The following is a 23,273-nucleotide window of genomic DNA, read 5'->3' as shown; positions in this document are numbered from 1 at the left end:
CTGAATTACTAGTATATGCTTTCCTATATCAGACATTACATCACAACACAAGATCAAGATGGGAAGTTCCTAAAGGCAAGGTTAAGTAAGTTTTGCTGGACTGTAAATCACAAACATTTTTGTTTGCTATCATGATTTTTCCCTGCTATTGATTTTTTTTCAGGTTTTAGGTGGAAAGATTTTTTTTATTTTTTGAAAAAACGTACAGTATCATGGAAATTTACACATTTGACCAAACCGGAAATATGACAATCAAGCCAGAACAAGAAGAGAATCAGATGGCCTTCCAGCTATATATTTTTTTGGTTTAGCTATCCGGTGATCCCCAACCAGAGGCTTGTGAGCAACATATCGCTCACCAAGCCCTATATGTTGCTCATGGTTGCCTCAAACCAGTTGCTTATTTTTGAATTATTGGCTTGGAAGCAACTTGTAATTACATTAAAAACAAATGTACTGACAAAAAGAGACACCTGTAGGCTGCCAGTCCATATAGGACCTACCAAATATCCAATCACAGCCCTTATTTGACTTCCCATGAACTTTTTTCATGCTTGTGTTGCTCTGTTTACAATTGAATGTGGCTCGCATGTAGAAAAGGTTGGGGACCCCTGCTCTAAGCTATTGACTGAGCAAATAAGAATGAGCTTTTCTATTGCAGCTTTTGCTAAAAGCAAATTTAAAAGTGTGATCAGCTAGAAAATAAAGATGCCTAGTGCCAATAAGGTCATTGGCAACAGCTACACAAGAGTTGCAGAATCTTAGAGAAGTTATAAATTGCAAAACTAAAAAATATATTTCAGTTTCAGAAAATGTAAATCATGGTATGTAAGAATGAATTATATCATTGCATATCACATTACATCTTAATACACAGAAGAGAAACTGGTTACTCGGGAAATAATGACAAACCTGACTACACATTCTCAGACTGAAGGTCAAAAGTTTAGAGATTTTTAGTGTGCATATTTTATGTTTTTAGTCCAGATTCCAACTTAGAATTCCAACTTTCAACCAAATTAGAACTAAGAATGAATAATATTCGGGTTAATTTGATCCCACTTATGCGATGAAACCATTCGGTGGGTTGGAAGAGCAGAGTGGAAGATGGATAACAGTGGGTTTAACCAGATACATACTTTTTAAACATTTAATGATTCATCTTCTTTATGAATACTGGGGTGAGTGACCCAATGGATTAGATGTAGGCCTGAAACTTTGCCTATCTTTCTATGGCTTGGACTGATTAAACTTTATGCAACACTTTAACTACTACAGTGTGTGGCTGGTACTCTTCTTTGCATAGGGTTGTGTCCCAAGTGGCAGATGGGGGTCCTCCAGCACAGCACCTGATACCACAAGAAAGGTATTTACCTAGAGGTTTATTTACCCAGAGGTTTTGAGCTCTCCACTTCTGTGTCTACAGTGATCAGATGAATGAGATATATGATAATATAACTATAGGAATGTGCCAGACATAAGAATGAGCTGTAATTTCTAATAGAGTCATGAAATCACTATAAGCAACTCGCTAAACAGATTAGTAAGCAATTAATCACATGGACTAGCAAGGCCACAGGTTCACAAACCACACTTAGATGGATTTTTAAACAACAGTAAAGTTTTTCTTTTTATGAATGCATATGTATGTATATGTTTTGTAGCAGCTGATCAACTCTGAATGTTGGTTAGTCCAAGCTTTGAAAAATCAGCAGCTGGTCAAAGCTACAGCATGGGTTAGGCCAAACACTCATGATTCATTCGTGAACACTCAAGTATGTTCCACTGATGTATTCCCACAGTTTAACAGTGCAACTGAAGGCGGTTTGTGTTGCCCAATTAGCCTATAAAATGTGGCTATTTGTTCAAGTATCAATTACATGTTGCAATTAAGCATTGCCATTGTACTTTACATGGAGTTCAACTAATCAATGCTAAGCCTTCATAGCATTAAAGCAACAGTAACATCAAAAAATGAAAGTGTTTTAAAGTAATAAAAATATAATGCAGTGTTGCCCTGCACTGGTAAAACTGATGTTTGCTTCAGAAACACTACTATAGTTCATATAAACAAGCTGCTTTGTAGCAATGGTGGAAATTAAAAATAGACTATATGACACAGGTTAAATTGTGGATAACAGATAACACAATTATGTTCTACAGAGCTGTTGTGTAAACGGAGCCTTTTCTCGTTGAATGGCTGCCCCAATTGCTTCACAGCAACTTATTTATATAAACAATAGTAGTGTTTCTGACGCAAACACAGCAGTTTACCAGTGCAGCGCGACACTGCATTATATTTTTATTACTTTAAAGGGGACCCGTCACCCGAAAAAAATATTCAAAATCCTATTTTATCACATTAGTCAAGCAAAATGAACTTTAATTACACTATATAAATTATTTGAATCTTGTTTCCTTCAGTCTGGGAATTCATAATTATAGCAAGCAGGCAGCAGCCATTTTGTGGACACTGTTATTAAGACAAGCCTTGTATCATCTCAGAATCTTCTTTGTGCACCAGAATGGGGGACGTGATGTCCATCCCCATGCCCTGGTTACACAATTAAATGGTAAAAAGAACGGGGGGAATATATGGAGAGCAGTGACATCTAGGAAGTGCTGAATGGAAAGTGAAAGTAATTGTCTGCCCCGCCTCTATGCCACGGGCATAGAGGAGTGGCAACAATATTTGATTGACAGCTGAGATTTTTAAATGAGCTTACAACAGCTATGAATGCTTTAATAAAAAATAGAAATTGGATTTTATGTTTAATTTGAAAAGGACTTTTATTATACAGATTTTTGTATATGGGTGACAGGTCCACTTTAAAACACTTTTTGATGTTACTGTTCTTTTAAGCATTCAAGTTATTATGAGTTTCAAGTTTCTCCTTGTCAAAGGTAGACTGCATGCAATCAGCACACAATTCTCTGTTTGTAATGATAACAGCAGCATGTGAGACTTACAGGACTTTTTCTAGGACCAATAATTCTGTAAAAGGTCTCATGAAAACAGGCTTAATTCCATCCCCATCATATGAACAATCTCACAATCAAAGGCATCTCTTGACCTTTATGACTATATGAATCTTGTCTATTTTGCAACACTTGAGTGATGTCAGCTGCTACTGACACCATTACATCTCCTTAGATCCTAAGAAACAATACACAGCAGATGGTTCACAATAAATGACATCACCTGCGGGGAGTAAAACTGGTGCCTCCCGGCCTAAATTAAAATGCGTGAAGCTGTGACTTATGTCGACACTATGCTTTAATAGGGTATCACTCACACAAAAGTTCACTAAATTATGAACACAGAAACATTATACTGCTGTCTATGTATTGTACTGTTTAGCAGCAGGGATTCTCAACTCAAGCTTTTGATAGAACTGTATAGGCTAAGATTTACGGGCATACCAATATAATACACTAAAAAATACTGTACTAAAATCAAATCTTTATTGAACTGAATAAAGAGTAACACGATTATCTAAAGAAAGTTCCTTGCTTGGCCAAAACTGAGAAGTAAGCAATGTATTAGTGACTACAGTTTCTGATATGACTACAGTACCTCAAGCCACTGTAGTTGGTTAATTTGTTAACTTGCTATACAGGGTTAGTGTATTGTGCGCAATAATCTACCCTGTTTAGATTTTTTATGTTAATATTTGCAAATCAAATTTTGTATATATATATATATATATATATATATATATATATATATATATATATATATATATATATATATACATTATATAAATATTACCTCAACAGTCAACTACACCAGAAGCAATGAAGCATTTATCTGTTTTATGCAACTCTTCTAATCTGCAAAAACATAATTATCATGAAGCAGATGTACCCACATGCTTTCCCAATATGGATAAGTACCTATTTTATCCAGCATTTCTTTCCACTTGGATGACTCTGGTGCATCTGGGTTTGCTAGAAGCAGATCTTTCAACTTATCCTTCAGCATTTCGACACTTTTTTCTTTTTGCTTTATTCCAGATACAAACCTCTATATTGAAATATTAAAGATTGATAATGAAAACAAAAGAATCATAAGGAGGCAGAACATCTTTTACAATCAATGTAAGAGCAGTTGAATAGAAATGAGATTTGCACAGTGCTATGCATTGGCTCTAAACACACGCCCTGATTCAGGATGCCTGTACACAAGACTCTCTAATTTTAGGGATGCACAGAATCCAGGATTTGGTTCGGGATTCAGCCAAAATTCTGCCTTTTTCAGCAGCATACGGAATCCAAGTGCCTGGCAGAAAAAAATCCGAATTCAAAAATCATGTGACTTTCGTCAGACAAACAATCAAGTCAAAAATGTTGTAACCCCACACTACACACACGGTTCTCTTTCCCCCTCATTTCTCTAATTTACATATGCAAATTATGGTTCGGATTCGGTTCAGTATTCAGCCAAATCTTTCACATAGGATTCGGGATTGGATGCATCACTACAACACTACATATAATTTGTCAAAGATAAACAGAATCCAGTATATCATGAGAATCAATTTCCACTACAATGCATTCTTATTGCAGATCACTAAAGCTAAGACAAGGGTTTTTTCTTATTAATAAGACTCTTTGTAGCCAGTGACCAAAATGCAGATTGCTCTAATTTTCTCTGATTTCAGTCCTTCGTGGTAGTTATATACTGTACAATAGGTATATACAGTAGGTATATACTGTTAGTATTATGTCACTTTACTCATGGAATGAGTTGTTTTGAGTCTTAGTACTGGGAAGATCGGAGGCATTTGGGAATATGACAAGTAGGGATTAAAGGGGTGGTTCACTTTTAACTTAACTTTTTGTATATTACAGAATGGCTCATTCTAAGCAACTTTTCAATTGCCATTATTTTTTTATAGTTTTTGATTTATTTGCTTTCTTCTTCTGACTCTTTCCAGCTTTCAAATGGGGTCACTGACCCCATCTAAAAAACAAATGCTCTGTAAGGCTACAAATATATAGTTATTGCTACTTTTTATTACTCGTCTTTCTATTCAGGCCCTCTCCTCTTCATATTTCAGTCTCTTATTCAGTTCTATGCATGGTTGCTAGAGTCATTTGCTGAAATTGCAAACTGGAGAGCTGCTGAATAAAAATCTAAATAACTAAAAAACCTCAAAAAAATGAAAACCTATTGCTAATTGTCTCAGAATATCAGGCTCTACAACATACTAAAAGTTAATTTGAAGGTGAACAACCCCTTCAAGAATTTGGCCAAATCTTTCTGTGCTGGAAAAGAAATTGGCAAATATTCAGTTGGTGAAAAATACAGATGGAGGATAAATTTGCCTCATCTGTTTCCTTGAAAGTCAATGTTAATTCATAGAATATAACTTTTCCCTTATTGCAAATAAGCAGAACTTTCCCCTTATGTAGATTTGTATGATAGAAATGCTTTGTTATACTAGAAAAGTAATATTTATTTTGAATTTTATCTGATAACATTACAGAAAAGACCAAACAGAGTAAGTATTATTCTGTACTATTGCAAGCAGAATATTTCTGCACTTCTGAAAGTTTGGGCAGCTACTATGCAGAAAATGTGCTTTCCAGATCTGTGAAACATAAGGAAACATGAATAATCTGTCATAAAAAAGTGCACAAATTTGAACTATCATGAATTGTAAAGCAGAATAATAATAATCCTACAGATTAGCCTCATGGTAAAGCAGTCAGGAGACCAAACTGCCACTATAGTGAAATGTGTTTATACACACGAGCAGCCAAACTTCATAATATCTAGTTAGGATGAAATATCGGATTAATGACTAATGGACCAAGCCAGGACTATTGTTGCAAATACGAGTTATATTAAAATTAAATGGAACAGTCAAATACAATAATATATCACTTATTCAGTTAAAAAGATCTGTGATAAGTGCAGCGACCTATTACCTTATGCTGTTCTATCTGGGCTTTCACTGAAACACTGTCTGTTGGATGCTCCCATTCTGCAGTCTCGACCTGCATTTTGCTAAGCCAAGTCATTAATGCATCCGTTTCTTCTTGCACTTGTTGCATTTGTGAAAGCCACTTCTCCAACTCAGACACTTTTTCTTTTAACAAATCTCCCAAGTGCTGATAGCCTTCATTTACATCTGATATCTCCTTTTCTACATTAACTAGCTCTACAAAACAAAAAGCCAGAAAAAGGTTATTTTTGTTTTAGGCAATTAGATTTTTCAAGAAATGTAGTGATATCCTTAACATCAAACATCTCCCATCTCAACATATTTCCCATTTCAACATATTTCCCATTTCAACAATGTATATGTGGATTTTTAAGACATTAGCAATGACATCCCAACAGGTGGAATTGAAGTTGACTCATTGATAAGTATGCACTGCTGGAGTATCATTTTCCTATATTTAGTGAGAAGTCATTAAACTGCATTGGTGAGATATGGGATTTAATAATTATTAAAAATAATAAATGATGTCATTCTCATTGATGTGCCTAGTCAAGTAGACCAATCTAAATGGAACACTATTCAATTCAACGTTCTGAACAGCAGCCTGAGTGGCCTGCAGCTAACTGTATCAGGTTTTACATTATTGACACTTCTTTCTTGCTAGGGTTGTTTATTTTCTCTCTCTCAGGTCAATTTTTAACCTTCCCACTGAGTAATGAGGTGAATGCATGTCTGAGCATGTCTAATGCAACACATTGAAAGTTGTTATGATTTGCTGCTTAACATGCACCATAGTAGTGGCATTTCATGTGCCTCTGGCATCTTTTCCCATGTGCATACAGATATCCAGATAACATTTAAGGGGTTGTTCACCTTCAAACAAGTAGTTGTTTTCAGACAGTTCACCAGAAATAATGCTTTTTCCAATTACTTTCTATTTTCTATGTGTCACAGTTTTTCTAAAGCAGTTCTGCGGGGGTCGCCGACCCTTTAACCTGTACTAAATTGATACATTTAGTTGATACATTGCTTATCTATGTCCCTGCTGAGCAGAATCCCTGGGTTTTATAACAGGCAGCTGTTGGAATTGATACAATAGTTGCTAATACTCCAGAGTTGCTGCTGAGAAATGCATCAACTAAATGCAAAATTGTAACAGTTTAAAGTCTGCACTTGAATTACTGAGCTGCCAGACTGAAACACCAGAGACAGGAACATTCAACTTTAAACTTTGATTTTGGAAAAACAGCAAAAAATAAATAATGGAAAGTAATTATTTCTGGAGAACAATCTGAAAACAAATGAACTGAAAAAAGTGTTTGGAAGGTAAACAACCCCCTTTAAGTAAAGGTTCCATGTCTTCCACTGTCTGAAACCAGACTCAACTGCTATAGGGAAAATGATTTTTCCTGGCTTTTAAATGTGTTGTTTGTCAAAATTTTCTTTTTATATCACTATTATATCTGGGGCATACACAGACGTTATTGTAACACTCCCTCTTACTCTCTGTAACAATAGTGTTTCTGTAATCTAATCATACTAAAGCAGTTGCATAGTTATACACTGGTGCACAGCTCCCTCTGTTGCCAAACCTGTATAAGTAAGCAATGCAGACATACTGTTTTTAATATACAAAAATGATTTGTAAGTTTTTCCCAAAAAATGAAAAGTTTGTTAAATATATATGTACGATTTATTTTTTTCTCAGTCACGTACCAGCTATTGTAGGTGCATGAAAAGCATTACATTTTTCATGATACAGTCTAATAACATCTGTGACTCTTTATACATGCACGCATATACATTTTTATAAACATAGATATAGTTTTAATTTGCTCACCTTTATTAGTTAGTTGTTCTTTGGCATCAGATGTCACTGTCCCGTTTATAAAAGTCCTACCTAGAAGCCACAGAGGAACAGAGTGAGCTTTATGAAATATATATGAATAGGCAATGAATGAATTTGTTAAGCAAATGTTTGCAGGCAAGAGGATATTTTTTTTTGCATTACTGTATTGCACCCATCAAATGTTGTTGAAAATAATTCACATGACCTATAGTGGGCAAAAATGTGTGCAATAGCATGGCAGTTCATTTATTCAATACACCATTATTAAATAATATGACCTCATAATAACATGTATTTTTTATTCAACAGATAAGTAGGGCAATGTATTCAGTATGATTCTTTCTCCAATATGAACACTGTGAAGCTGTTAATATGGTGGAAATGAAAAATTATACATGTTTTAGTATATTTATTACGGTGTCTCAATCTGGCCACACAAATGAAAAGCTCCTTCATGCATATCAGGACATCAGCCTAATATGACTACTATCGTTAGATCGATATAATCATTCAAATTGAACAATTTTACAAAAAAATACTTTGACTACTCAAAACTTAGCCAAACACTCAGAAAGTTTATAGGAGGTCCCCCATAGGCTAAACAGCAATTCGGCAGGTTTGAAGTTGCGAAGTGTCGAATTCGAAGTTTTTTTAAAGAGACAGTACTTCGATTTTCGAATGGACGAATTTGTGAAGTATTTTCAATTCAAATCGAATTGTGGCCTATTCGATGGGTGAAATACCAAAAATTACTTTGAAATTCGAAGTTTTTGAATTCGAAAATTCACTTCGACCCTTAGTAAATGGGCCCCTTATTGTCAGTTATTTCAATTAGAAGGTAAAAAACTACAGGGGTGAGGCACATAACAACCAAGAGAGGAACATGTATGCTCAGTTAGGTGATCCATACATCCAGTTATCCTTTTTTTCAACTTTAGTAAAACTGCACCAAAACACAGGCTAGCAAAACTGATGATAACCAATAAAAAATAATTGCTGCTGTGACCAGCATTTATTTTTAATAATGTACTGAACATGCCTACCATTACCCAAGAATACATTTTAGCTGAAATGACCAGAGTCCCAAACATTTGTTTGCCAATATAATTAATAACCTTCACTAGCTCTATTTAGGAGTACAACAGGTTCAAGAACACTACAGTCCAGTTGCTTCTTGATGTGGGAACAGAAATGTACTGCTTAAAATTCTATGCTTCAGCTGTTAAGAGGGGGGTGCTGTTTATCTGCAACAGATTGTCCATTAATGACACAACACGGAGATCCTTAATTTGGGAAGTCTAAAGACTGCTTTACTGAAGCCCATGTTCTGTCTAGATACTGTCCCCTTATTTTTATTTTCATTCATTAAAGACTATCTAAAAGTCTAAAAGCTAAAGTAACAAGTGATAAAATTGGCTTTGGTATTTTCTAGAGCAGGGGTTCCCCAATCTTTTTTACCTGAGAGCCACATTCAAATGTAAAAACAGTTGGGAGCAACACAAGCATGAAAAAGTCCCTTGGGGTGCTAAATAAGGGCTGTGATTGGCTCTACTTGGCCCTATATTTCATTTTCATGCAATTAAAACTTTCCTCCAAGCTTGGAATTCAAAAATAAGCACCTGCTTTGTGGCCACTGAGAGCAACATCCAAGGGGTTGAAGAGCAACATGTTGCTCATGAGCTACTGGTTGGGAATCACTGTTCTAGAGTAATGCTCTATTAAACCACTCTTGGGGGCAGATGTATCAAGGGTCGAATATCGAGGGTTAATGAACCCTCGATATTCGACTGCCGAATTAAAATCCATCGACTTCGAATATCGAAGTCTAAGTATTTTGTGCAATTCCTTAGAACGATTGAAGGAATAATCGTTCGATCGAATGATTAAATCCTTCGAATCGAACGATTCGAAGGATTTTAATCCATCGATCGAAGGATTATCCTTCGATCAGAAAATTGTTAGCAAGCCTATGGGGACCTTCCCCATAGGCTAACATTGGCCTCGGTAGGTTTTAGGTGGCGAACTAGGGGGTCGAAGAAATTTTTAAAGAGACAGTACTTTGATTATAGAATGGTGGAATATTCAAACGATTTTTTAGTTCGAATCGTTCGATTCGAAGTCAAAGGTCGTAGTCGAAGGTCGAAGTAGCCAATTTGATGGTCGAAGTAGAAAAAAAAACAATTTGAAAATCAAATTTTTTTCCCTCTATTTTCCTCTATTCCTTCACTCGAGCTTAGTCAATGGGCCCCTTGGTGTTGGAGAACTGTGTATTTTTCAAGAAAACTATGTTAGTCTCTTAGAAATCAGTTTTGAATACTCAGCATATATAATATTGTACCTGATTTCCCTGATGCTCTGACTTTTGCAGGCGAAGTCACAGTGCTGATTAAGTTACAAAGAACTGCCCCATTGCTATTAACTTTCTGCACCTCTGGGCCTTTCTGAGACCATTCTTCTTGCAAACTCTGAAATGCAAAATAAAAGCTTGTAAGCACATATATACAATTGAACATGTCAAACCTCAAGATGGCTGAGAATTCTGTGAATTTAGTACACATATAATGCCAGGAATTTGGCATCCACCATTTACATATTCACCTGACAAAATGCCTATTGAACTCACCTTGCTCTTTTTCAAATGTTTAGCTAATTCTTCTACACAAAATGTTGATGAAGCAGCAGGTATTTCCTCAATGACTGATGCATGCCATTTCTTTAAAGACTGAACTAAAGACTTAAAAGCATCCATTTCATTTTGGCAAGAAGACACATCTTCTTCCCTGGAATAAGAAATTATAGAATCCATAAAATGCAGAATAATTTGCTATTTAAATACTGTTATGTCACACTTTGAGTTCAAAGCAGCAACACCGGAACTGTTAAATGTCAATTTATTAATATATATCAAAAAGATCAGACAACACTATGAAAGTCTGACACCTTTTTTAATCCTAGGAATCATAAACATATTACACACGCAACAGTACTTGTAACCCCAGTAACAGGAAGCTGGACTAGTACAAAACCCTCTGATAAACCCAAGATTAAGGGCAACAGGGGAAAAAACTAAAGGGTCATTTAATAACATTTTTTTCCACAAATCTCAAAAAACTGTGGTTCTCTATTTTTTTAAAAAGCTCTTAAAATTAGTGATTTATCAAGTGTAAAAACCACGAAAACTTCTTATACAAAACTTCCCCAAATAAAAGTTTTCAAGGTCCTATAAAAGTCAATGGGAGCTGCGCTAATCTTTTTGGACCACTCTAAATCAATTCAGACTTTAAGAGGTTTTCATATTTTTTTTTCGCTAGGAATTGTTATATACAACTATCTGCCAAAACAGAAGAATCCATGAAATCACTGCTGATGTCCTAAACATGTGTCTCTGTAGAATTTTGTTTACATTGCCCTGCGTATTAATGTAGTTATTTCATGTTTGTAACACAATTAACAGTGCAACTGTGCTTACTTTGCCTTCACAGTCTCTTCAAGATCTTTAAAACTTTTCAGCATTGTTTTTACTTTTTCCAAAGCAAGTGCCTTGTCTCCAGGAATACCATAAACACATATTTCTTCAACAAGCATCTGCAAGTCTTCCAAGTTTTTCTTGTGGTCTGCTAGCTCGCAGTTTGTTTCCTGAAAACAGAACAAAGACAAAGCTATTTCTGGCAGCAACATTTGTGAACAAACTATAAAAGATATCCGCTATTATAAATAAGTATACAACAGATTATTCACATTTTAATGGTTACTACACTTCTAGCTGATTTGTTGATTTGCAAGTGGGATCTATTTATGTACCATGGAAATCCATATAAATTTCCATAAACTGCTGCAGGTGGAAATGGCAGGAAATCTAATTTCAGAAGACATGCTGTCTGTTTTCTGTCTAAAATCATTATTATTCCCCTTATTATCAATTTTACCCAAAACACACTGCTGTAGTAACATATACCTGCATATACTGAGAAAGCTCTGTCACATCTTTTCCAGGGCCACCTGTCTCTGTAAGAGACTGAAGCTTTTGATCCAGAAATGAATTAACTTTATCTGATAGTTTCTCAAACAGCTCAACTTTCGTCTTCAGGTCCTCCATCTGTGCAGTGTGCTCTTTGGCAAGTTCACCAGCTTTGGAAAAACGGTGAAACAGTTCATTCATCTTTGCTTGTAAAGAAGATGCTGTTGATGGGTCTGCTGTTTCCACAAATTTTTGGACTTTGTCGTTTATGGTGTTAATACTGCTCTGGCGGTTGGAAATATCTTGTTCTAAAATCTAAAGAACAGAATGATACACATTTAGATAAGGAAGATTTTATTTTATGCTATAAACATTTTTTACAATGATTTAGGAGGGGCATACAGTAAAGAGGAAAATTACTCACATTATTTTTTGTAATAATTTCCTGGATAGATGAAGAATTCAGTGGGACTTGATGTTGATCTTTGAAATCTCGTTCCACCCCATTCATCCAGTCCAGCATTTCATTCAAACCATCCTGAACACTAAGTGAGCGAGTCAATGTAACCTGGAGATTTTCATTCCAGTCGTTTACTGACTGAGATAGAGTGTTGTATCTTCCCACTATATCATCTGTAAGATACACATGGCTTGTAAATGAAAAACATACAGTTGCATGAAATAAAGAAGCATTGTTATTCAGTGAAATTAATCACTGAAGGGTTTGAATACTTTTAGTGCACTATGCATATAAGTACAGTATATATATACATACATCTTGTCTAACTGTATACATCTAGACATACAGATCTATGAAGTAAAAATGGAACAGTACCAAGGGGCTTTTGGATCTCATCTTTGTTTAGTGAAAGGCCTCCTTTGGAATCCATAAGTACTTCCGCTGCTTTCTTGAGTTTTTCAACATCAGCCTGGTGAGCAGATACCTGTTCACACAACACCTAAAATGATAACAATAAAAGATTAATTTCTGATGAAGCAATATTTAATTTTTCATATTGAACTATTTTTTACGTTATACTTAGTTTGTTAAAACTGTACAAATTATTGTCTTTGTGGTAAACAAGTCTCTTTTTACTTCCCAAAGTCTTATAAGTACAGTATCCAATAGAGAAACTCTGTAAGTTACTGAATTCACAGTATGAATTGATGTAGCATAGGCCATACCAACAGTTTCAACATTTGACAGTAGGGGTCAATGTTTTCAATATTTATTTTCAATAACTCAAAACACAAAAGACCAAATAATATAACTGTTTAAAGGGACACAATCACTTTGTATTCAACTGCTCGAAATTGTATCCGTCATTTAATAAATACAAAAAGTGTATTTAAAAAAAAACCTTCTGGTAATAAAGCTGTGTATTAACCCTTAAGGTCACACTGCAATCTTAAAGACAATTTTAGGCGTTCTGGTGGCTGGGATTTTAGTAGCTCAGGAGGAAATGCAAAAAAACACTCCACAATTGTACCCCACTAGCTGCAATGACAAGCACCTTGTGCAATCATTTGATATCCAACTATAACTTGGAAACATGGACTGATACATTTCCAGTTAACAATTACATGAAAGGAGCTTGCACTAGTGCTTTCAGTCAATTGCCATAGCAAGTGCATTTTAGATAAATTGTCATTGCATCCTAAACTTAAAAAACACAGGATACAAAGTAATATAAATCAAGGCCACTACTATTGTCCTAGGAAGTCTATAGTCTACAGTTTGTATTCTCTATTCGTTAGCAGCAAAAGCGCAGCAATTAGGTATATGTTAAATAAAAACATACTGCAAATTAATCTTGCAAAACTGAAAAATGTTTTTATTGTTGGGAAATGGAATATGTTTGGAACTGATGAAGAGTCATGTCTTCTACAGGGAAGTGGGGCATTTAAACGAAAAAAGTCCATTCTTTGAACCACTGCTGCAATACTTTACACTAATTACATTTAAAATGTTCTGCTGCTGTGCTGACCCTCTTATACTTTAACTGCTTTGCATCACTCCCTTCTCACTTACTGTGACATCACTTGGGGGTTTGCTATCAGGAAAATGGTTTCATGTTGTGGATCTATTTGTGGGCAGGTTGTAAATATCTATTGAGAATGGTGATCTTCTTTTTTTTATGCTTGCTCCTCTTCAGGTGTGAGGACTGTAAGTTTTATTTTAACCTGACGTCCTAGCCTTTCTAGGATACTGAAATTTTTTTGTTTTATGGTTAACATCCGTGATTCCAGGGAAGCCTTGCTAAGAGCAATAATACTGCATACAATTACAAAATTATAGCAAAATGTGGAAAAAGTAACAACGATACCTTTGTATCTTCAAGCTGTCTTTGCACATTTTTTGTATCGGAGGCAATAGGCTCCGAAAGTTTTTTGTTTACAAAAGATTCAGATTTCTCTATTCTTTTTAGTAGGGAGGATGAGGCATCCTGGTAATGCTGGCATTTGTCAGATAAATCCTTCAAGTTATTTCCAAGAACATTGCACTAAAAAATAGTTTACATGGTTAGTTAATATCAAACAATCACTATAAAATGACCAATACAATTAAAATAAGACAACAAGATATATTCTAAGAATGCAACTACAGCTAAGCAAATAAGTACTGAATACATCTCCCAAAATGTTTGAAATGGTTTCTTGAGACACCAATTTAAAAAAGATCATTAATATATATGTAGCCTGCATCTGGCATGATCAATAAATTCTACCTTAGAGTGCAAGGACTTGAACTTCTCTGAAGCTGTATCCAACCTTTCCTGTACCATCTTGCATGTTTCCAGTGTGTTAACATTGTTGTTGTCGTCATCTTTGTTGCAAGATTTTGCTGCATCCAGAACCCTCTGTCCTGATATAGTGATGTACCGTAGGTCCCCTTTGTGAGATATCACATCTTCTGAGAAGCTTTTTTGCCTCTGAAATTTTATATCGATTGCTGCAAAATCTGCAGGCCCAGATTCCAGTTCTTCCAATTCACACTGAGACTCCTGAAGCCAGTTTTCAAATTCAATGCAGTCTGTAGAAAACTTTTCTAACTCTTCTTGTACGTTTTGTATTACCTTCATCTTTCGTTCAGAGTCAGAAAGTGCTGTCTCATACTGGGCTTTTAAATCTGAAATATCTTTTTGCAACTTTGCTTTCTCTTCTGTTGACAGATGCAGACCCTGTTTTTCAAGTAATGCTTGGGCAGACTGTGTAGCTATAATAACAGCCTGATGCTGTGAGACAATTTTGTCATGTTGCGCCTACAAGAAATATAAAATGTGGCATAAGCAAATTCACCCGAATTTAAAATGTTTTAATTTTTTTTATAAATTTTGATTGGTCGTTTTTTTTTTTTGAATTTAGAGTTTATGGGAGCTTTTATAAACTCCCATAAACTCTAAATTCGACCCTTGATAAATATACCCCTAAGTTACAGTTTCTTCTTGAGTAAATATCCTTAAGCAAACATTGTCCCTAGCCTCCACAATGCAATCTCTAAAAATCCTCTGCTCCCATCGCATACATCTGCAGATACTTTCTTTATGTATGGTACAAATACAATAGAAAATCTAAATTTTGCCCACAGTAACTCACAGCAACCAGTCAGCACAATGTTACAGATGACCAGTTAATTCTGCCTTCCTGTTGGTAATGTTTTACTAGACAAATAGCAGTTCAAGGTTACCCTCATTCACATCATGTGTATTTTCCCCAATTTTTTGCAGCTCTTATAAACATTGTTTGTCCATTTGCACACTTTCCCTAAATCTGTGTCCTTTTGAAACCCTTTCTCTACTATACTATGGTTTTTGTACCTCTACTTCCCTGCCCTTCAGCTTATACTGTTTCTCTTTGTGTCCCATTCGCATTTACCTGACCACCCTCATTACACTCTTTAGATACAGTATTATAAGTATTTTACCCAGTTCTGATAATCGAAAGCAACCATTTCAGATATTTGCTTTCAAACAGCTCATGTTTGAATCTCCTGCTTGGCTGACTTTTGTTACTAGACCTCTAGCAAACATAGTACATTTTATTAAATTACTCCCAGTCCTTGACTTTAGTTGTGCGGCCTATAAATTTGTCACTGTAAACCCTGTGCCTCCATTTCTTGGCAGCTTGTATAAGCACTATTAAACAGCATGTAAATCCATTTATATTGTTACACTAACAATACAGTGTTAATATGATCTAATAATTAGAATCAAAATGGTTAAGTTCTTTTTTAACAGTACTTTTATGTCATTCTTTTACATAACTATACCTTTGCTCTTTGATATTGACTGCTTAAATCTTCTTTATCTTGTTTGAGAACATTTACAGTTTCCTCTTTCCCATCTGTTTGTATTAGATTCCCATTAACCTCTTCTATTCCATCAAGCAAAGAGTTTAGGTCCTGGTCTTGATGGTTTGTTCCATTTTGTTTTATATTCATTTTTGACACATTGTTGCCATTCACTGCTTCTTTGTCCACACATGACAGCCAATCCAAGAGACTTTCAATTTTGTTTTTGCTTTCTTCTAACTGTTCCACAGCAGCAGACTGAAAAATACAATTTTTGCATATGCATTTTTATGTGACACAGAAAACAAGTCTACAAAATGTAGCTTTAGGCTAAAATGGTATAGTCAATATTTGCTAAAGAAACAAATGAATAGACTATTGGGGGAACGTAATATGTTTCGCTAGAGCAAAAAACCTGCACAAAACGCTTGCGAACGTTAGTGACCATGTTTGGGTCCTTTTTGACTGACAACTGGCCTCAACTTCATAACAAAGTGTGAGAACAAATAGCTTTAGCGAACATTCACAGTGTATGTAACAAAATTTGGCAACTACAAAACTGTTTGCGACAAAATATTTAACGAAACTCCAGAGTAGATGTTAACGCTAAACCTTTGCTTAGTGATAATGCGCAATGTACTATTCTAGAGCGACTGATTTTAAACTGCACGCAGTGCTAAACATTTGGTGCCATTTTAAATAATGCATGCGACTTTTAATTACATTTCCCCTTAAATGCACAGTGGAATTCTAATTAGTAAACGGCAAAAAAATAATTTATGTAACTACAGTACAACTGTTACAACCAACAAAGTGAAAAAAAGAGAGAATTAACATATAGCTTAATAAGATTTCTCACTGTAGTAATACCTATGTATTGTTTTGAAGCACAATTCCCTCCAAGGAGAACAACAACCTTTTAATGTATACGGCTAGAAATACCATCTTTTACATATTAAATGTATTGCACCTGCCTAAAGTGTCAGCATCTCTATAGTAGTAATGATCAAGGTCTTCAAAGCTGTCACAGGAGCTCCCCATCTTAGATTTATTTTAATTGTTTGTGACTGTGACACCTACATGCTCAGTGGACTCTGAGCAGATGTTGAGAAGCTAAGCTTAGGGGTCATCGCAAATTATCAAGCAGAAAATGAGGTTGGCCTGTTTTATAAGCCGATGCTACAGGGCTGATTCAATTCTGATGTTATTTGCGCTGGTTTCTGAGTTGCTGTGTAATGAGAATCTGAATTATCTTCTAATCAGCCTAATATTGTGAATGCTATATTGTGTATATACTTTATATTGTACAATACGTTGAAAATACTTCGAAATTCTAAGTTTTTTTCATTCTAATCCTTCACTCGAGCTTAGTAAATGTGCCCCTAAGTATTTCATGGTTCAGATCAGTGCTATCCAACTTGTTAAAAATGGTATGTGCTGAATGGTGGAGGTTAAGTTTCTTCTATATGAACCACATATTCTCTTTTGAAGCCACTCCTACATTTTTTAACATCACACCCAAAGTTAGTATCTTTAATATATGTTGACCCCAAGTTAATATATGAGGTGGCATCTGCTGTACCTACACTTATATATATATATTTAGCACATCCTTTGATACAGTATATGGAAATAAAGTTTTGCAGTACAGTCTTGATGAACAGCTGATCATTCATCATAAATTTTGTTTGGATTTAGAAATATATATATATATATATATATGTATATATATATATATATATATATATATATATATATATATATATATATATATATATATATATATATATATAAAAATAAAATATATAGGAACCTTTTCAGTTTCTTTTTTAATTGCAGAAGTAAGTGCATTATCCAGTTGCTTTTTGGATTCTTCTGCTCTTTTGCTGAGAAGATCAAACTTGCTTTTTGCCTCCTTTAATTTTTGCTCAATGACAGCTCTGTCCTCTGGTGAAAGTTTATCCCCGTAGTCCTGAAGAAATTTCTCTGTGTTTTTTACTATCTCTGCCAGTTCGCTGGCCCCAGCATGCATATCCTTCTGCAGCTCCTGCAAAAATTTCACAAAATGTATTTGTTATATTGTTATAATTTTAAGAGTTCTTTTCACATTGCTGAGTCCCAAGCACATCTAACATCAACTAGGTTTGCCCCTTTACCATATTCTGCCCCCTATTTTTACTCATATGTAAATATTACCAAATAATGTAGAATATTAGATGCATCCTATTATTAATACATTCTGAGGTTGTCTATTTTATAAGCTTTCCAACTACTAATAGGGAGGGTGGAGACTCTACTTCCATCCTGAAAAGTCCAATGTATCCATCTAGTGGAAGTTATGTGAGGGCCAGTACTATTTGGTACAATAATATAGAGCTATTACAATAATACAATAACTAAAAATTACAAAAACCTACTCTTTCTTACAATGATTGACTTTCTTTTCTCCTATTGCCTTTATTGTGCAATCTTAAATCTACATATATTAACTTCCAAAGATAAGCAAATCAATTCAGATAAATTGTATTTAACCACATAATTTTCAGCATTTACACCTACATTTTATCAAAATTTGAACTGAAAACTTTGCAGATGATTAGCACACCCTGATTTTACTATCATTCATTTGAACTGAGAATATTTCCCAGCTAACTGAAATGCAGGGTTTTTACCTGGTATTCATTTTGGTGAAGCTTTAAGTCAGCAGGGCTGTCATGTGCTGAGAAGGTATCTTGCTGACCAATCAGTCGGTTTTCTGTCTGTGTGAGTAGATGACCGATTTCCTGTAGTTTTTCTTTGTGTTCTTGTAACTGTACTTCCGCATCCTACGGCAAATTAAAACAAAATAAATACCAATCCATTTGATGCATTATTATTCAATGCAAATAAAAGATAGTATGCTGTAAACATGGCGCAGTGGAACATGGTTTGTGCAGGGTGAACATAGCGTAAAAAGAGAAATATATTCATCTCATCAGAATTATTAAAAGACCAGAAGGCAAAGAATTTGCTCAAAGCCTGACCATGCACATGTTAAAGAAGATGATTCAACTGCGTTCATAATTCCAGTCTCTTTTCATCCCGGAACCTGTGTTAATAATGATTCAGAAAAAAAAACAAGATATCAAATACGGGTTAGTTTGTGGTATGGATGTTAGAGCAAGATTTTTACAAAGCATTTTTGTGTAAGAGCAGACACTCTAAAAGTTACCTACATTTTAGGTAACTGTTACTTGTTCAGCCTTATAGAAAAGAAATCTTACCTTTCCCTAAATATTATTCTAGTTAAATGTTTCTTAGAGCTCATCATTGGTAATAAAATGTAAAGATAAAATTGGCCCATTTTCAAATGCCAATATCTGATGTTTTAAATATTAGATTTGAGCAGAACATATATATACTTCACCCATGCATAATCAGCCTTCAGCGGACACTACTGTGGCTGTGCCAAGCTGAATGCGGGGAAAGGACCGGTAGGGATGACAGATTCCTTATCTTAGGGAAAGGTGTTCAGCATTTGTATAAATAGGTATTGACACCTTGGCAAACAAGTTATCATATTAACACTACAGCTGCACAGTTATTAAAAAGCAACAAGAAAACCATCCACACAGTAAGGCAAACCTTCTGGTCACTCAGGTCTTGTGCTGCCACCAGAGCACTTTTCAAAGATTCAATCTGTGATGCAATCTTTTTGTGAGCTTCCTGAAAACTCCTCTGTGTTGTGTTTAGGAGTCTTAATAGCTGTTTACTTTGAATGGCAGAAAGATCTTGGGCATGTTCTGATATCAAAAATTGGATATCAAATGCTGTCGTTTCCAACTCTGTCTTTTTCACTGATGCATGTGTGCCCAGTTCCTGTGGATGACAAATAAAAAAAATCAGTGAGTAGATGTGAGCTAAATGTAATGCATGTTTAAAATTAAAAAAAAAAGCCATGCACCTGGATGGCCAAACACCACTGAACCTACTGAATGGTCCCGAAACTGGGCAGATTACTCTTTTTGGGCATACATATACATACACAAACCAGGGTAAATAGTTACAGATGTGTTTTATTTTGGGTTGGGTTCTCAAAAAGCACAATGTGGAATAACTATGCCATTTCCTGTTTCCTGTCTGTGATCCAATACAACACCACTGTCTGGACATAAATATATTTGCTGTTCTAGGAAATTACCTTAAGGATTTTAAGACTTTGTTTCACCATCTCCATGTCATTACTGTTCACAAATACGTCCACAGAATTGTGTTTCTCTTGGATCCAATCTGACAGATTCTGTAGTCTGTTTAGGAGCTCCTGGTATGAAACTGTTAATTTAGACTGGAGAAAAAAATAACAGTTTAATTAACACCATTGTATAAATTGATATTTTTTTCATAGTATTGCCTTAAATCTAAATGAAACTGTGTATTACACCTGCCCAACATCCTATGGTACAGGACTGTACTCTATATCAAATACCTTTAGTAGTAGAAAGATAGGTATGGGATCTATTTTCCAGAATGTTTGGAACCTGGAGTTTTCCAGATGAGGTTTTTTTCTATAATTTGGATCACCATATCTTAAATCACACTTCAACAAATATTCCAGTAAGATTGTTTTGTCATCAATATGGATTTAAGCTAGTGCAGTTCCCATCAAGTACAAGGTACTGTTTTATTATTACAGAGAAAAAAATAGTAAACAAATTAGAATGGTTTGCTTAAAGTGGACTTTATTGAAAATGGCCTTCCTGTAATTCAGTGTGATAAACTGGGTGTAGTCAACATAATAACAACCATGTATTGAAGGCAATACAGATATAAATATATTCCTAATATCCTCAATGTTTCATTGCTGTTAATTGATAGTAGCAGCTAACAGTGATACTCAGGGCCGGATTTACATAGTGGGCACCCCTAGGCCCACTGCGGTTCTTCACCCCTGTCCCCTCCCCTTTGTTCATGCAACTTTTCATCATCTGGACTGGAGCAATGAGGATTGGCACACAGGAAATTTAAAAAAAATGATTGTATCTCCAGCGCGTCCCAAGTGTTTTTGAACCAATGTGGGTGTGGTTGGGCAGAATGTGGGTGTGGTTGGGCAGCATGCCGCCCCCCTAAAATCCTGCTGCCATAGGCCCGGGCCTTGGTGGCCTTTCCACAAATCCGGGCCTGGTGATGCTTTGAAACAACTTGATTTTTACTTATTTAGATGCACTGTAATACACTGACGCCAGCTGAGACAAACTTTTTAAGTTTCCTTGAACTCAGCATTTAAGTAAGCTAAATCAAAAACCAAAGTAAAGCGTTCAAGATATTACAAATGCAGTTAGTTAGGTAGAACAATTGAGTCATACAGTCTGTCACAGTAGCACTGGGCTGGTTGACACAAGGGACTCCCAACATTTACACATTTAGGTGGTTATTCACTAAAACTCGAATTTATATCATATTTTTATTAAACCAAACACGACCAAACTTCCATCCACGATTTTATCTTTTTTATCAAAAAATAATTGACTCAAAAAAGTTGGGTTGGGAAAAAACTCCCATTGACCTTTACATGACCTTGGCAGGTTTGACATGGCGAATTTTGGTATTTTGACTTTTTGCAGCTTCAGGGTATAATAAATCTTGAATAATTCAGGGTTTTCATTCTACAAAAAATGTGAGTTTTTGCACAAAAAACTCGACCAGAAAAAATTGTGGTTCAGTAAATAACCCCCTTAAAGTCCGCTGATCCAATGCTTTTGTCCAGTTCATTGAAGTCTCAACCTGCAGGTCATTCTGGCTGTGGTAGGTGCTCCTGACTTGTTCCTGCTTTGAACGTGTCCATGTTTGAACACTACCAGCTCTGCCCTGCTTTTGTTTCTTGGACTTTGTGTACATTAATCCTTGCAGTGCTGTACTTTGTACTTTCTCCCAAACTTGCCTTAAAGGGATTCTGTCATGATTTTTATCATTTACTTTTTATTTCTAAATTACACTGTTTACATTGCAAATAATTCACTATACTATTTAAAATGTTATTCTTGCATCAACAAATGTATTTTTTTAGCTGGAATATTGGTGTGGATGCCATCTTAGTGCATTGTGCCTGATCCTGAGCTTTGAGAAGGAGCCAGCACTTCAGGATGGAATTGCTTTTTATTGTTTTCCCCTTCCCATTGTATTATACCAGGACATGGGTCATGTTTGTAGTGCTAAGGGTGAACAGCACCCACGCAAAAAAAAAGAAGGGAGTTTCCTGCTTGGGTGCTATTTTCATGTCTACCACTAGGGGCTAGCAATGCAAACAAATCCTTTGGCAGAGGTGTCAGATAGCTGCTATCTGGTTAGCTGCCCATTGTTCTGATGATAGGCTGCTGATGGGCTGCTGGGGAGGGAAGGGGTGATATCACTCCATTTTGCAGTGTAGCAGTAAAATGTGACTGAAGTTTATCAGTCACTGTCAATTTTAAAATGAAATATAGAGAAATCTATTTGCTCTTTTAAGAAACAAATTTCAGTGCAGAATGCTGCTGGAGCAACACTGTTTTCTAGTGACAGTATCCCTTTCATGTGCCACTGCCTAACTTCAGTTAACCCTTCCTACACGTCATCCACTGGCTCTGACAGAATAATAAACTTGTAAATACTAAATAATCAGATTGTGTTAACAGTTGTGTTTTGTGGTGAACAGATGTGTATAAAATGTATAAAACTACAATAGCTACTTTATTTATAAAAGGGGGATTATGTCTTACCATCTCAGTGTCAACACTGGAAGCAATCTGTTTAGCACGATCTGAAGACATATCACAAACTAAAGCAAGGGCCTTCGCCAAACAGTCATTTAATTCCCTCAGATGTTCGGTTGCAAGGTCACCAGGCACAGACATTAAGAAAGGCTCTGTAGCCTTCAGATCTTTTTTCACATCAGCAGAAAGTACATTCAGCCTTGATACAAATGACTAGAAAAAAAGAGAAGGAATAATTAAAAAGACTATTTTTTTTCTATCTGCCAGGAAAAAGTTTTTTTCTTGCCACAAAATACTTAGGTAAGTAAGGAAACAGTTCTGCAGAAAATTAACCAAAAAAATTAAAGATGAAGTTGGAATGTATTCCTTAAATATAAGATGGAGCCACAATCAATTCTGAATCTTAAAAAAATGGCCACAACATCAGTTTAATTTAATGTAATGGTGTCCTACAGTATGTACAATGTTGGGCCAGATACACAACTCTAGTTTCATC

General features: G+C 35.4%; 1 protein-coding gene across 17 annotated transcripts in view; it reads right to left on the bottom strand.

The window, feature by feature from the left end:
* Nucleotides 1-23,273, bottom strand: part of dst.L (dystonin L homeolog) — a 296,950-nt gene that overhangs the window by 80,543 nt on the left and 193,134 nt on the right. For 10 of the 17 annotated variants that reach the window (XM_018263477.2, XM_018263472.2, XM_018263474.2 and 7 more), the window contains 17 exons: nucleotides 22,784-22,990; nucleotides 20,233-20,376; nucleotides 19,677-19,910; nucleotides 18,725-18,877; nucleotides 17,866-18,099; nucleotides 16,032-16,310; nucleotides 14,491-15,024; nucleotides 14,089-14,265; nucleotides 12,597-12,720; nucleotides 12,186-12,394; nucleotides 11,759-12,076; nucleotides 11,273-11,439; nucleotides 10,427-10,583; nucleotides 10,142-10,268; nucleotides 7,795-7,854; nucleotides 5,938-6,170; nucleotides 3,898-4,027 (listed from right to left, as the gene is read on the bottom strand). In XM_018263477.2, coding sequence (XP_018118966.1) covers nucleotides 3,898-4,027; nucleotides 5,938-6,170; nucleotides 7,795-7,854; nucleotides 10,142-10,268; nucleotides 10,427-10,583; nucleotides 11,273-11,439; nucleotides 11,759-12,076; nucleotides 12,186-12,394; nucleotides 12,597-12,720; nucleotides 14,089-14,265; nucleotides 14,491-15,024; nucleotides 16,032-16,310; nucleotides 17,866-18,099; nucleotides 18,725-18,877; nucleotides 19,677-19,910; nucleotides 20,233-20,376; nucleotides 22,784-22,990 — 3,487 coding nt within the window. The remainder of the gene's footprint in view (nucleotides 1-3,897; nucleotides 4,028-5,937; nucleotides 6,171-7,794; nucleotides 7,855-10,141; nucleotides 10,269-10,426; nucleotides 10,584-11,272; nucleotides 11,440-11,758; nucleotides 12,077-12,185; nucleotides 12,395-12,596; nucleotides 12,721-14,088; nucleotides 14,266-14,490; nucleotides 15,025-16,031; nucleotides 16,311-17,865; nucleotides 18,100-18,724; nucleotides 18,878-19,676; nucleotides 19,911-20,232; nucleotides 20,377-22,783; nucleotides 22,991-23,273) is intronic. The other 7 variants (XM_041563177.1, XM_041563182.1, XM_018263491.2 and 4 more) reach the window with 1 other exon arrangement.

The sequence above is a fragment of the Xenopus laevis genome, chromosome 5L (genome assembly GCF_017654675.1).
Source record: "Xenopus laevis strain J_2021 chromosome 5L, Xenopus_laevis_v10.1, whole genome shotgun sequence".
Taxonomy (NCBI): domain Eukaryota; kingdom Metazoa; phylum Chordata; class Amphibia; order Anura; family Pipidae; genus Xenopus; species Xenopus laevis.
Note: the sequence above shows the minus strand (reverse complement) of the source record. Positions and strands in the feature narration are given on the sequence as shown.